The sequence below is a fragment of the Drosophila takahashii genome, chromosome 3R, assembly GCF_030179915.1.
Source record: "Drosophila takahashii strain IR98-3 E-12201 chromosome 3R, DtakHiC1v2, whole genome shotgun sequence".
In the NCBI taxonomy this organism is placed as follows: domain Eukaryota; kingdom Metazoa; phylum Arthropoda; class Insecta; order Diptera; family Drosophilidae; genus Drosophila; species Drosophila takahashii.
In genome coordinates this window covers 34,625,268-34,638,282 of record NC_091681.1, presented here as the reverse complement: position 1 = coordinate 34,638,282, position 13,015 = coordinate 34,625,268, and the positions used below count along the sequence as shown (strand labels likewise).

Genomic DNA, 13,015 nt, shown 5'->3' with positions numbered 1-13,015 from the left:
AACAGCTGTTTAGGGTTGCAACGTGCGCCGGTGACGCAAAGGCGTAACGCTAGGGATGGGTAACGTAAGGTCGTTAAGGCTGTTGCATTTAAAATATTTATTATTAATAATAAGAAATAATTATTTAATTAATTATTTAACTATATTTATTTAAATAAAGCTATCCTTGCTTTAAAAATTACTTTATTTTTATTGTCAATTCATACATAAACATTCTACGATTGAAATTTTTTATTATTATTATTGAACTGATTTAATTTTTTAATATTAATATATAATATATTAATATTTTTAAATGTTTAATTTATAGACACGAAGACACAATACTATCGGCCTTTTCTTACGTTATTCCTTTGCTTACACGTAAGTATATCGATAGCCCAGCTGTTTGCTAGTGCGCATCTCCAATCACGTTTACGTAAATCCAAAAATATTAGGAGCTTCAAAATGTCTAGGAATTTGTTTTTATCAATTACAAACTTCATTAGGAACGTGGAGCGCCTGTTCCTGCCACATGGAGGTCATCCGCCAGGTAAGAAGTACTATCCTGAGATGAAGTTACCATATCTAATCATATTATTTAAACAGCGCTGGCTTTGGCCGGTTTCCAGCATGAGCACAGCCAGAAATCCTCCCAGGAATTCAGTTTGAAGGAGCTAATTGGCGATGGAATGCTGTGGGCTGTCCCCAAACACAGGAGATCTGTGGAGAAACGCCTGAAGCGGAAGTTCGGATATCCGGAATACAATTGGAAGCCTCTGAAGGAGAAGAGAAACATCCGATCCTGTGTGCAATGTGGTCATGACCATGAAATGGGGGTTCTATGTCGTAAGTAGCCCTTTAAACCGTTTAGCTATATATTCCTCATCACCATTCCTTTTCCAGCTTTCTGCTACCAAAAAGTCCTGAAGGAAACCGAGCTCATGCAGTCCAAAATCCAGGAAACATTGGGCCTAAATCCCGTGGACAAGGAGGTCATTGTTCTCTATGAGGGCGAAAAGGCAGAGCAGTCCTCGGATGAGCTGAAAAACAAGCGCATTGTGGAGATGAAGAAGCCCCGGCCCATGTGGTTCACCAAGAATCTGCTCCAGAAATCCACGCAGCAACTGTCCGAAACCAAGGAGGTCAAGCCCTCCGATTTGGCCTAGCTGTATTAAGCATCCATTGTGCATTAAATCACCAATTTTGTTATCAATTTGAAGCTAGTTTATTGTCGGTGAACGCTAAGGATCTTGCCTGCTTCAGGAACCCGTTGTTAAAGTCCTGCGCACTCATGGGTTTCCTACCTTCCACACGTAATTGCAGCACTTCCAGCTGACTTTCCTGAGCACATCCTATCAGCAGGGATCTCCTCTTCCTTTGGAAGCTAAACGTACCAGGTTCTTGGCCTATGAGTGCCTTTTCTGGTAACCGTAAATCCAACAGCTGCACTTGTTTATCCATAAAACTGGTGGTTAGATTTTTATAGCCATACAAAGCTCTGTGACGAGTGTATATTTCAAAGGCACTGAGCTCTGACCAGCTGATCTCTGTGATTTTGTTGGTGATCTTGGGAGCTAGGGGAATATAGGGTTTTTAATAGGTTCTATAAATGTTTTAAATATGTTTTACCATAGCTGGCACTTGTATTATCTTGGGGCTTGGCATTCCTTAGTCTTTCTGATAGGTTGTTGACCGTATCCACTAGTAAATCGGCTCCTAACAAAGCCAAAGAGGCATGCAATTCCGGCATGAAGACATCGGGTTTTATGGCCACCTCCCGCTGAGCTAGAATCTAAAATACAATCTTTAAATATCCCTTTATATATAGGTAAAATACCCATAAACTTACATCGCCTATATCAAACCGATGTGGTTCGATTTTCATGATGGAAACCCCAGTGTGGGAATCTCCCTTCATAATAGCGTATATAATGGGAGCAGCTCCTCGCCATTTGGGCAGCAGACTAGCGTGAACATTGATCATTCCATGGGGGAATCCATTGATGATATTAGCAGGAATCAGGTGACCAAACGAAACCACTACGCCCAGATCGAATTTGGAGCATTCATCGGGTTCTATGGGCCACTTTTGAAGGGGAATTTTCTCCTTTTCCGCATAGCTCCTTACACAGTTGGCGGGACTCTTGAAGGACGTAACCACTCCCAAGCGATCACTAGGGATATAATAGATACATTAACTTAATAAAATATTATGTTTTTATCACATTTACCTGCAATTCCTGTGTAGCGCCTGCAAACTTGGCAAAGAAAAGTTGTCGGTGCCAAAGAACAGAATTTTGGGTGGGTGGTACGTTGCATTGCAGCGCTTTATAATGGGTACTACATTCTGCCACACTTTTCTCTTATATTTGTAGAAATTATTAACTAAACTCTTTCCGCAAAACATTGGAAAATGTGTTGGATAATAAGCCGCGTAAACAAGAACAGCTGTTCGCCAAGGGATCTGGTCACTCTAAAAACGTAACGAAAATACTGAAGTACAGTAAGCACTTGGCTTCAAGGAAACTATCGTTGAAAGTTTGTATATCTTTATCCCTAGATATATCCTCCATTTTTTTGTTGTACAAATTCTTCATAATCCCTTTAGTCGGCAGTCTACTATTACAAAAACATTTAAGAAAATATAACTACATACTTAAAATAAAACTTCTTTGATATTTCTTTCGAAAAATATATTCGGCTTTCTTTCTAACGATAAATTTATTCTATATCATTTATCATATCACTAAATTTGGGAGGTATAACTACTGTAACAAAAATACCATCCCCTTTACAAGAGCTTAAAACTATCGGCATTATTTCTAGTATTTTTTGAAGTTCCTCGCACGGTCCCACTAATAAGAACGCAACAAAAGGAAAATCCTACGAAATTTCCAAGAAAACCCAGATTTTCCAGTCCGATCGGGCGAATATTTTGATGCCAACTACTTGAAAACACCAAGGAACCCGCAATGGAGTCATCCACTGCTAAGATCACGCCCCTGACCACATCCACGTCCACTTCCGGAGGCACCAGCTCCGCCTCCAGTGACAAAGTGAACTACGCACTGCAAGTGGCGCTGCAGACGATCAAGGAGCGGTGCATCCAGCTGCAGCGCCGCGTGGCGAGCTTGGAGGAGGAGAACCAGAGGCTTAGGTCAGAAGGGGCTCCTTCTGCATCGGTTAACGGAATCGGGGTCACCGGAGATGTGCTCTCCCTTAAAACACAAGTATCCGAACTGCAGCGACAAAAGGAGCAGCTGGAGGAGCACATAAGCATGGTGTCCAACGAGAACCGACGCCTCTGGTCGCGTCTCTCGCAGATTTCGAAGGACCAGCATCTCAACCAGGTGCCCAGCTCCCCGCAGAACCAGCAGAACCTGGTGCGCTCCAAGACCTTCACACAGCACTCGCCCAATCCTCACCTGCGCCAGAAGCTGCTCTCCGACGGCCTCAAAGATCTCAGCCTGGAGGAGATAGCCCTGGATGATTTCGGTGCGAGCAGCGAGGAGCTGGGCTATCCCTACAACCTGCAAAAGGTGGAGGAAGCGACTGCCAGCGAGCCAGATGCCAATGTGGATGCCAAAAGATGCATGGATGGACTGCAGGAGATGCGGCGCGAGGCCATGAAGCAGCAGCAGGAGCTCAGTTCGGCTCTGACTTTGCTAGAAAGTCGCATAGGTATAATAAAATCTACCTATTACCTGTTATAAAACCCCTTTTAAAACACTCTGCCCCCTAACAGCTCTGAAACCCTGTCCGGAATGCGCCCAGAAAACCGCCAAGAAGCCAGAGATGGCCGACAAAAGTCTGGAAACGGACGACAGCCTGACCAGCGAACTGAAAGCCTATGAGGGCCAGCACAATGGACAACACAACGGAACGCCGCCCAGCCAGAGGATTAATATCATACAAGAGAAAATCAAGGCCGATGCCGCGGATGCCATGGAAAAGACCTGTCCCATGTGCGGCAAACAGTACTCCAGCCAGGTGTCCTTCAATGCGTTCCGCGAGCACGTGGAGATGCACTTCATCGACGATGCCCTCGACTTGGAGACGGATAGCAGCATGGAGCGACAGTTCGAGTTCGTCTCGCATGCGGTGGGCGACTTCTGACCCAGCAGGCGCATATACTTCGCCACCGAGCTCTGACCTAGGGTGAAAAGCAAGGATTAACAGGCAGTTTGACTGCAGAGACCCACAAACCGCGTGCTTGTATTGACTAGGCCCTTAAGCGTACATATATCAAAATTGAATTACATTCTACTTTTAACCTTAATTATATTTCTACGAAGAGTGTGCATGAATACTTAGTTGTTAGTGACAGAATACGAAATACAACTTAAATGTAAAGCCTGAACGAAAATGTTAAGCCGCTTTCTTCGCTCGATGGGAAAGTGAAACCGTTAATGTTAAAAATATTATTATATTATCAATGCCGACAAATGATCATTGTTCGGTCTAATTGGCCGCTCTTGTGTGAGTCACCCACTTTAAGGGAATTATGGAACGTTCGACAAAGAAGTTATGGTCAAAAACCAATTTGCTGTAACTGGTCAGAGGATTTCCCTGCTCTTTTGGATATGACGTAGTCTAAGAAACCCGTCGGGCAACTTCTGCCTAATCTGGCTGATCCAGTGATTCAATTCGAAAAATTTGCCAAATTTTTGGCCACACGACTTGCCATTGATAACAATTCAAATGCAAATGATCACAGCTACTTTCTTTTAATGCATTTGGAAGGGGTCGCAGCAGGGACTAATCTTATTAAGAAATTTATTCATTTGACTTATGCAAAGTGCTTTGATTAATTAAATATTTTTAACACTTTGACACGTGTTAACACCCGCAGATCTGATTATTGATGGATGCTTTAATACGAAAATTCGATTGCAAAATACAAATTTTTATGGATTTAAATAAAACATGTTTTTATTAAAATTTTACTTTTAATGTACCTTATTTAATAACTAAGAAAACTATCTTTTGGGTAATTATATTTTCTTTAAGTTATATAACTGTCCGTATTATAGAACTATTAACACACCCATTCACCAATTAAAACCGAAAGAACTTGTAAGAGTTCAACCAACTTTGGCAAGATCTTTTCCGCATTTCCATCAATTATCACACGGTTTTCCGTAGCCCCTACATATGGTCTATATTGCACAACTCAGATCCATCATTTATCATTTCGAAAACCAACAGGGCAATTAGACTGGCACTTGTTGCTACCGTTTGCCGCTAATCACGCCCCACTTAGGTTTCGAATTCAGATCCGATCCGATCCGATTCCATTCCAACTCCCCAGACGTGGGCATCGCATAGAGCCCACTAAACTATAAAAGATATCGGGGTATTTGTGAGCCATTTCAGTTGTTCGAAGTTCGCGGTCGCAGCAGCACCATAAAAGCTAACATATCTCCATATATCTCGGATAATTATGTAAAATCGAATACGACGGGAGCTAAAATACAAAAGACACACGCGTTAGTTGGAATCAATTAGTATAATTATAATATCGTAATCAGAACAATCACATCTGCGATCTGCGATCGGCAACAATGCAGCCGAATGCATTTCACAAGCTTTTACTACTGCTACCGCTAGCCTATCAACATACATCAAATGGTAATTCCGATCCCAGAACTTACTATGAATATATGGGAACTACGAGTAGTGAAATAAAGTGCAACAACAAGCCATCAATGGCGGGAAATAAAAAAATATTAAGTTTTTTTTATATATCTAAAATGGTTTAATAAAAAATCATATTGAATGGCCAATTTTTTTTGTTAATAACCTCGTTGTTTCGTAAAAATATTAACTTTCAAAGGAAAAAGAGACTAAGTGATTATATGAGACATGAGAAAAACCATATATTTAAACTGAACCACAAAAACGTCGTTTAGTGAGCACTCCATTTATTTTTGTAAACTAGTGTAATTAATCATTCTCCATACCTTGTTTGGGTTCCAGAAATGAGAGAGTCGGCTAATTCCGAATGAGTTGAATGAAAACAGAAGTGAATTTATTCACGGTCTTGGCTAATAGGATTACCAGATGCTAGGTGGCTGAAAGAAAGTGAAAACGACTCAGATTTTGTATTTTCTTCAATTTGAAACTTGCAGATCACAAAGATGAAGCACATTGGAATTACGAGACGAACGGTCAAAATTGGGGAGGAATTTGTTCTTCAGGAGAAAGGCAATCGCCCATTTCTTTGAACGTTCAAAAAGTAAGTAATAAATATAACAAATCACAAGCTAGGATTGTGGTATAATGTTTACTTTTATATGTTTTTTGTAAAAGTTTTTCGTTTATAATGATTTAAGCGATCGGCTTTAAATTCCAGAACAACAAACCTGCTTAACAAACGATCTTGTTCTTGTAAATTAAAAAGAAAACAATTAAATTAAAAATTTGTATCACCAAATGTGTTTTAATTATGCGATCCAAATATGCGGCCCTATTTTATATGCGCATCTATTAAAATATTTGTTGTTGCTTAACAAATTCGGCTAAGAATTAGTCAACATACCTAGACAAATTCTTTATTAAACATTTCCATATCGTCTGGTAGGAATAATACGGTAATCTTCCATAAGAAATACTTTAAATATCTGGAACTTGTAGTTACAGTAGTCTGGAATTTACAACCAGGAAATTTAATAACTTGCTAATAAAATGCCCTATTACTCACCTTATTTGAGATCATGTTTATATAATTGTAATACCCAAAATTGACACATGTAACCAACGAAAGCTTCAGCAAATTGACAATAAAACTCTTTTAACGCCACTTACAAGAGGTAATGATTGCGGAAAAGGGGTAACAAGGCCAATTTATTTCAATAAATAATAGATTGTTATGCTTTCTGCCAGTCGCTTATCGTCCCATTACCTCGGATCGTTTTCGGAAACTATGACGTAAAATTAAGGGGGCCGCTCGCCCTGGAAAATAATGGACATACAGGTGGGTGATGGCAAATGCTTTATAACGAATAGCTAATTATAATTATTTGGCACAGCTCACATGGAGATTCCCGAAACGGCCAACGGCAATAAGCCCTTCATAACCGGTGGCCTGTTGAAAAGTCGATTTGTGGCCGAGGGTCTTCACTTTCATTGGGGATCCCCCAGTTCCCGCGGATCCGAGCATTCCATCAACAAGCAGCGATTCGACGTGGAAATGCATATTGTCCATCGAAACGCCAAATACAAAGATATCGATGAGGCGAAAGACAAGAAAGATGGATTGGCTGTCATCGGTGTGATGCTGAAAATTGTCAAGGTAATTAAGTTGTATTTAAATTGATTAAAGGTTAATGTACGGAAAAGTCATGTGTATTGCTCTTTTATAATCTCACCTGACGTGATAAAGCGCTCGAGTTCGGCTGAAATGAAAATCAACACCATAAAACTAAATTTGCCGAAGAAAAAAAAACGTGTCATTACGTCAAAGTTAAGATGATGGTTATTTTCTTCTATGAATCGAACTTTTTTTTTTAAAGAACCAACGTTAAATGTAAAGATGAATCAAATTTAGATACGTAAAATTTAGTTACGTCGAAGCTAAGATGATTGTTATTTTGTTTTTTCTATGAATCAATATTTAAAAAAAAAAAAATAAAAACAAAATTAAGTTTAAAGATGAATCAAATTCAGTTACATAAAATTAAATTACGTCGAAGTTAAGATGATTGTTGTTTTGTTTTTTCTATGACGAACTAAATGTTTAAAGATGAATCAAATTCAGTTACATGAAATTTATTATATTAAATATTTTTAACATTTCTTTTGCAGAATCCCAATCGCATATTTCCTGGCCTTAACAAAGTAATGAGTGCATTGCCGAGAGTTACGAAGTATAAAGCGAAAACGACTATTCCGGGAGGCTTGAGTTTGGGTCAGATGCTTGGCAATCTGAATCCCCGGGACTTTTTCACCTACCGGGGATCCCTAACCACGCCCCTTTGCGAGCAGGTTGTCACTTGGATGGTGTTCTCCCAAGTCCTGCCCGTATCCTATTCATCGGTATCGAAGTTCTGGAAACTGCGAGACTCCGAGGGCCACAGACTTATCAACAATTTCCGGGACATCCAACCCCGAAATGGACGACCTGTGTTCTATAGAGTGGGCAAAGATCTGAGTGGTGCCTACCTGGGAAAGTGATGGTATTAAAGTTGTAGACCTAGGTTCTGTATTTATTTTAGTCATTTAAGGCAAATAAAATATTTTGTATGAAACAGTTCCGATTTGAATTTATTCGACGTATATACATTTATATTTAAATTATTTATTTATATACACATTCGCAACAGATTAATTATATAAAATCGAAAATGACGCGGGATAAGATTCAAAGAAACACGCGTTAGGTGGAATCAATTATAATTCATAACAATCACATCTGAGTTCAGAAACAATGCAAGCAAATGTTTTTCACAAGCTTTTACTTTGGCTTCCGTTCGCTTATCACCATACATCAAATGGTAATTTAAGCAACATAACTTTATATCGGCTCTATATCGGGTGAAAAAATTGCACTAACTAATCTTCAATGATTGGAAACTAAAAAAAGTTAGTTTAGTCACGGTAATTATGCATTTTAAATCCATTTTTCGGTTGGTTGTTGAAATCAGATCTGCGTTAAAATAAGTCTTAATATATATTTGGTTTATTATTACAGTTCAAGCCATGCAACGGATAATAGTAATTTATTTAATTTTTCCTATTGTCTTGGGTTAGTAAATAGATCCTTACCTTTAATGGATCCCAGAAATGGGAATACGAGTTGCTAGGTGGTTAAACTCGGTATTTTTCTCCATTTGAAACCTGTAGGTGCCGAGTGGAACTACCTGTTGAATGGAATGGATTGGCCGGACCTCTGCGCCACAGGTGATCAGCAATCACCCATTGCGTTAGATACTCAAGACGTAAGCTATAAGTAAAAATATTATAAATAAATAAGAGTGCTTAAAAAATAGAGTAATACCACAATTCGCATTATAAGGAAGGAACGAAGATAGTATATTTATTTAACTTCGTAATGATTTCAAACAGTCGCGCATCTTGATTACACCTCGGATTTATTTTGGAGACTATGATGTTCCTTTGAAGGGGCCAATTTTTATTAAAAATAATGGACATTCAAGTAAGTCGGCGTTAAGTAAAGACAAATAATTTATTAATTCATTTATTTTCAGTTCAAATGGACATACCGGAAACGATTAATGGAATGCAACCCTTTATTAGAGGCGGTCGTATGGAGGGTAGTTATCTGGCCAAGGGTGTACACTTCCATTGGGGATCCCCCAATTCCAAAGGATCCGAGCATACAATTGACAATCGTCGATACGACGCCGAAATGCATATTGTCCATCGAAACGCCAAATACAAAGATATCGTAGAGGCAGTCGAGAAAGAAGATGGATTGGCTGTTATCGGTGTCTTGTTACAAATTGTTGAGGTACTGTTCTATACTTTACTTGTATCGAACTATCGTAGTTATCAAATCTAAATACAGGATCCCACGGATATACCCACGGGTCTAACTAAAGTTATCAATGCGGTCGTAAATATTCCAATCGATGAATCGAACACGACTATTCCGGCCGGATTTACTTTGGATGAGATGATTGGGGATATAAATCACAATGACTTTATGACCTACGATGGATCTCTGACCACGCCCAATTGCCACGAGGCTGTTATATGGACTGTTTTCACACAAATTCTGCCCGTATCTTATGAAATGGTATCGAAACTTTGGGAGTTACGAGATCATTGGGATAAGAAGATGATGAACAATTATCGGGCTATCCAAGAAACAAATTATCGACCAGTGTATCATAGAATGGGGAATGCTTGAGTGGGTATCCCTTGTTTCATGTAACTTCAAATATATTCGTTTAACACTAATCCAAAGTTTTAGTAAGAAATGTAAGATTGGGCAAGAGTTGGGTCAAGAGCAAAGCCCAAGGTTTTCACAGTTGCAGCTGCTTTGGCCTAAGTTGTTACAACAGCTGTTAAAATTTTTGTAGAATTACACCTCTATGGGTGAAAGAACTATCGAATTTCACTTGAAAAATTATCAGAACTTTAAAATGGAAATAGTTTTATTAATCCGAATAGAGGAAAAGAAATGATAAACATGATATCTACAAGTTTTTACAATGCATATATCTGAATTATAAGCAAACATTATAGTGTCAACAAGAGAGGTAGTCTGGGAAGTTATATTGGTTACCCAAGATCAGTTAGGGCAATGTCTGGTTGAACTATAAGATAAGGGCTAAATGAATTTACGTTTTATTAGACGGATTTTCAGACGTTGACAGGCAATAAAGCAATATTCCTGGAATTACTTTTGATTAGCTTTTATTTCGTTTTATTAGAAACTGAAATTTAATTATTTTAACTAATTTTCAAGACTAAAGTAATAAATATAAAAAAATATAAGTCTACTTACAATAAATTCAGGAATCCCAATATAATTTTGATAAGGTTCATGTGACTTTCGAACCCCTTCCCTAAAAATCGAACCTATTTCAAGCTTAAAGTCGTTAGCTTATTCCACGGGCTTTAAAAAATAGTCTAATGACTCACTTTGTTGGAAAACTACCTATAGCAATGAATCAAGTGATTTGATGGCGCTCCTCCTACTTCTTGCACCATTTAATTCTGATTCAGAGCAATCAGGGATTCTTCGATCTATCGACAATGTATGGAGAATAAAAAACAGAGAACAGGATTCATTAATAACGAGCTCAGTGTCTCAGCCAAAGTCAAAGTCAATTATCAAGCTGGTTTGGCAACCGCTGTAAGCTGTAAAGCCATTTGCAATTTGAATGTAAATTGCGCCCATAGGCTGGAGCTAGGCTGATTGCGCTTATCAGCCCCTCTTATGCACACCCATTTAGAAATTATTGCAGTCTTTCCCCGGGTTTTCGCTGGTATAAATGGTCCTGATCGCAACCGAGAAATCCACAGTCTGGCTGGAATCTCCAACGTGAACGTATCTGAAATTTGAAAGTAGTTGCAAGTGAAAAGTTCTACATACAAAAATGTTCTTCTTTAGTTTCTGGTGGCTGCTAGCTGTTTGTGGATGCACTTTTGCCTATATAGGTGAGTTGTTCTCAAGCCCTTAGCTTTGGTCATATGTTTAAAATAATTTTTCAGAAATACCGGAGGCCTATCTAGCTGCTATAAGGCAGGATCGGGCTGATGATCAGTCGGCGGGCGAGTACAACTACGATAATCAGGGTGATGATTGGACGGGAACTTGCCAAACTGGGGAAAGCCAGTCGCCCATAGATTTGATTTTTGACGATGTAAGTTTATACAGAAATCGGTATTTTTTAAAGGTGTCTAAAAGTATGCAGCTCAAAATATCGATGTATTTGTATTTTTATATTTTTTCCAAATCCCTTAGTTTTTAGAAAATATTATTGCATACTTTGGGCAAATTAATAATTGATTTCAAAACACCAGAATACCTATCTCTCCTATCTCCTAGGCCAAAATTGTGTCCATTCCCCGCCTGCGTTTCAACTACTACGATCAGCCATTGCAAACGCCCCTCGTTATTGTAAATAATGGACACACAGGTAAAAAGTTTTTGATTTATACTGATTTATTTTTGATTTATACTAATCATATATTAACCATATATTTTCTTTCTTAGCGAACATGGTTATTCCTTTAACCCAAAGAGGCCAGCGAGCCTCTATCAATGGCAGTCTTTTGCCCGGGACCTTTGAGGCCCAGAGTGTTCACTTCCATTGGGGATACTATCATACCAAGGGATCGGAACATGCCATAAACTTCGAGCGTTACGATGTGGAAATGCATATTGTACATAAGAACACCATATACGATACGATGGGCGAGGCAACTCAGCATCCCGATGGTCTCGCTGTTTTGGGCGTAATGTTCAGGGCTGTGAATCGTCAAAGCTCACAGCATTATGGACTTAACAAGATCTTCAACCAGCTGCCAAGAATCGTGCAGTATAATACCAATGCAACGATAATGGGAAGACTGACCGTTGGCCAGTTGTTGGGAAACATTGTGACAGGAGAGTTCTTCACTTACAATGGTTAGTTAAGAGAAAATCCACCTCAGATCTCTGATCTTTAATATCTAATCTTTCTTTTAAGGATCTCTGACCACACCGGATTGTGCCGAATCTGTCACCTGGACTGTTTTTCCCGATGTTCTTGACTATCCATACCGTCAGATCGCAAGACTCTGGAATCTAAAGGACTCGCGACAAAAACCTCTGGTCGACAACTATCGCAGCCTTCAGGATATCAATAATAGAGAAGTCTATTACCGAACTATTTAATAAATAAATACATATATCAAGTTTCTGGTCAAATTTCTGAAAATGGTAAAGTAAAACATTTAAATATTATGTATATACCTCCAGGAAACTCAGTATACAGCACCCTTAAGTTACTGAGATTAAAAGAAAGAATCAGCTTATCTGAAAACCTGTTTTTGCAATCGCATTTAATTAAGTTCCGGTGTTTGTTTTGGCAATAACTCATTTTTTGGCTGAAAGCTTGTTAACCCAGGTCAGAAAAATGTTATATAACATTTTAATTTCCTACTTCAAAAAAGCAGGAAACGAAGTAGGGAATGTAAAGTCGCCACTGTAGTTATATAGCAGTCAGTTTCCTATGGAGAGCGTTTTTTTTTGGCCGCCCCAAGAGTATGCAATGCGTTTTTTATTGCTCAGCAAAGTATGACAAGTATATTGGACCCATAGTAATATTATGGCAAATTTTAATGTGATCTTTCCATTTTAATCTTAAATTGCCTTTAAATATTTATACATTTAATTAATCAATCGGTAGAACAAATAAGGTTTTTATAATTGTACGTAAATATTCAGACGGGAGATCTAAAGCAAATATTGAGAATCAATTTAGCCGGGGTCTTTGGGGGGAGAGTCCCTCATTGCAATCGAAACATCCGGCGGAAAAGAGGGTGGAGATTGAAGAAGAACTCGCTTGGCTTGAGC

The 13,015-nt window shown here is 38.8% G+C and overlaps 6 protein-coding genes and 1 long non-coding RNA gene across 9 annotated transcripts; 5 read left to right on the top strand and 2 right to left on the bottom strand.

Annotated features, from left to right (window-relative positions):
* Window positions 1-376: 376 nt before the first annotated feature.
* mRpL32 (mitochondrial ribosomal protein L32) lies at window positions 377-1,195 on the top strand. The gene is made up of 3 exons (XM_017142846.3): window positions 377-532; window positions 589-828; window positions 886-1,195. The coding sequence occupies exons 1-3, from the start codon at window positions 448-450 to the stop codon at window positions 1,146-1,148; spliced, it is 588 nt and encodes a 195-aa protein (XP_016998335.2). The 5' UTR covers window positions 377-447; the 3' UTR covers window positions 1,149-1,195.
* On the bottom strand, window positions 930-2,434 carry LOC108058235 (methionyl-tRNA formyltransferase, mitochondrial). Its single transcript, XM_017142845.3, has 4 exons — window positions 2,214-2,434; window positions 1,832-2,156; window positions 1,612-1,774; window positions 930-1,556 (listed from the first exon to the last, which is right to left on the bottom strand). The coding sequence occupies exons 1-4, from the start codon at window positions 2,387-2,389 to the stop codon at window positions 1,192-1,194; spliced, it is 1,029 nt and encodes a 342-aa protein (XP_016998334.2). The 5' UTR covers window positions 2,390-2,434; the 3' UTR covers window positions 930-1,191.
* Window positions 2,435-2,715: 281 nt separating this feature from the next.
* spn-F (Protein spindle-F) lies at window positions 2,716-4,348 on the top strand. The gene is made up of 2 exons (XM_017142954.3): window positions 2,716-3,663; window positions 3,728-4,348. Exons 1-2 carry the CDS (start codon window positions 2,955-2,957, stop codon window positions 4,096-4,098), a joined length of 1,080 nt encoding a protein of 359 aa, XP_016998443.2. The 5' UTR covers window positions 2,716-2,954; the 3' UTR covers window positions 4,099-4,348.
* A 613-nt stretch (window positions 4,349-4,961) lies between these two features.
* LOC138913399 (uncharacterized) lies at window positions 4,962-8,077 on the bottom strand. Of its 3 annotated transcripts, none has more exons than XR_011419121.1 (7): window positions 7,936-8,077; window positions 7,353-7,379; window positions 7,019-7,261; window positions 6,686-6,936; window positions 6,524-6,628; window positions 5,946-6,056; window positions 4,962-5,449 (listed from the first exon to the last, which is right to left on the bottom strand). It is a non-coding gene; the product is annotated as an uncharacterized lncRNA (long non-coding RNA). The 3 variants fall into 3 exon arrangements; XR_011419122.1 differs by having other exon boundaries at window positions 7,353-7,405; window positions 7,936-8,048; XR_011419123.1 differs by lacking the exon at window positions 7,353-7,379.
* On the top strand, window positions 5,373-8,157 carry LOC108058254 (carbonic anhydrase 2). The gene is made up of 5 exons (XM_017142887.3): window positions 5,373-5,613; window positions 6,114-6,220; window positions 6,868-6,958; window positions 7,014-7,276; window positions 7,789-8,157. Exons 1-5 carry the CDS (start codon window positions 5,547-5,549, stop codon window positions 8,155-8,157), a joined length of 897 nt encoding a protein of 298 aa, XP_016998376.2. The 5' UTR covers window positions 5,373-5,546.
* Window positions 8,158-8,625: 468 nt separating this feature from the next.
* On the top strand, window positions 8,626-10,014 carry LOC108058253 (putative carbonic anhydrase 3). The gene is made up of 5 exons (XM_070217069.1): window positions 8,626-8,728; window positions 8,827-8,921; window positions 9,049-9,139; window positions 9,192-9,454; window positions 9,512-10,014. The coding sequence occupies exons 1-5, from the start codon at window positions 8,683-8,685 to the stop codon at window positions 9,854-9,856; spliced, it is 840 nt and encodes a 279-aa protein (XP_070073170.1). The 5' UTR covers window positions 8,626-8,682; the 3' UTR covers window positions 9,857-10,014.
* An 892-nt stretch (window positions 10,015-10,906) lies between these two features.
* Window positions 10,907-12,437, top strand: CAH5 (Carbonic anhydrase 5). The gene is made up of 5 exons (XM_017142855.3): window positions 10,907-11,112; window positions 11,167-11,318; window positions 11,504-11,594; window positions 11,672-12,085; window positions 12,147-12,437. Exons 1-5 carry the CDS (start codon window positions 11,052-11,054, stop codon window positions 12,332-12,334), a joined length of 906 nt encoding a protein of 301 aa, XP_016998344.1. The 5' UTR covers window positions 10,907-11,051; the 3' UTR covers window positions 12,335-12,437.
* Window positions 12,438-13,015: the final 578 nt, after the last annotated feature.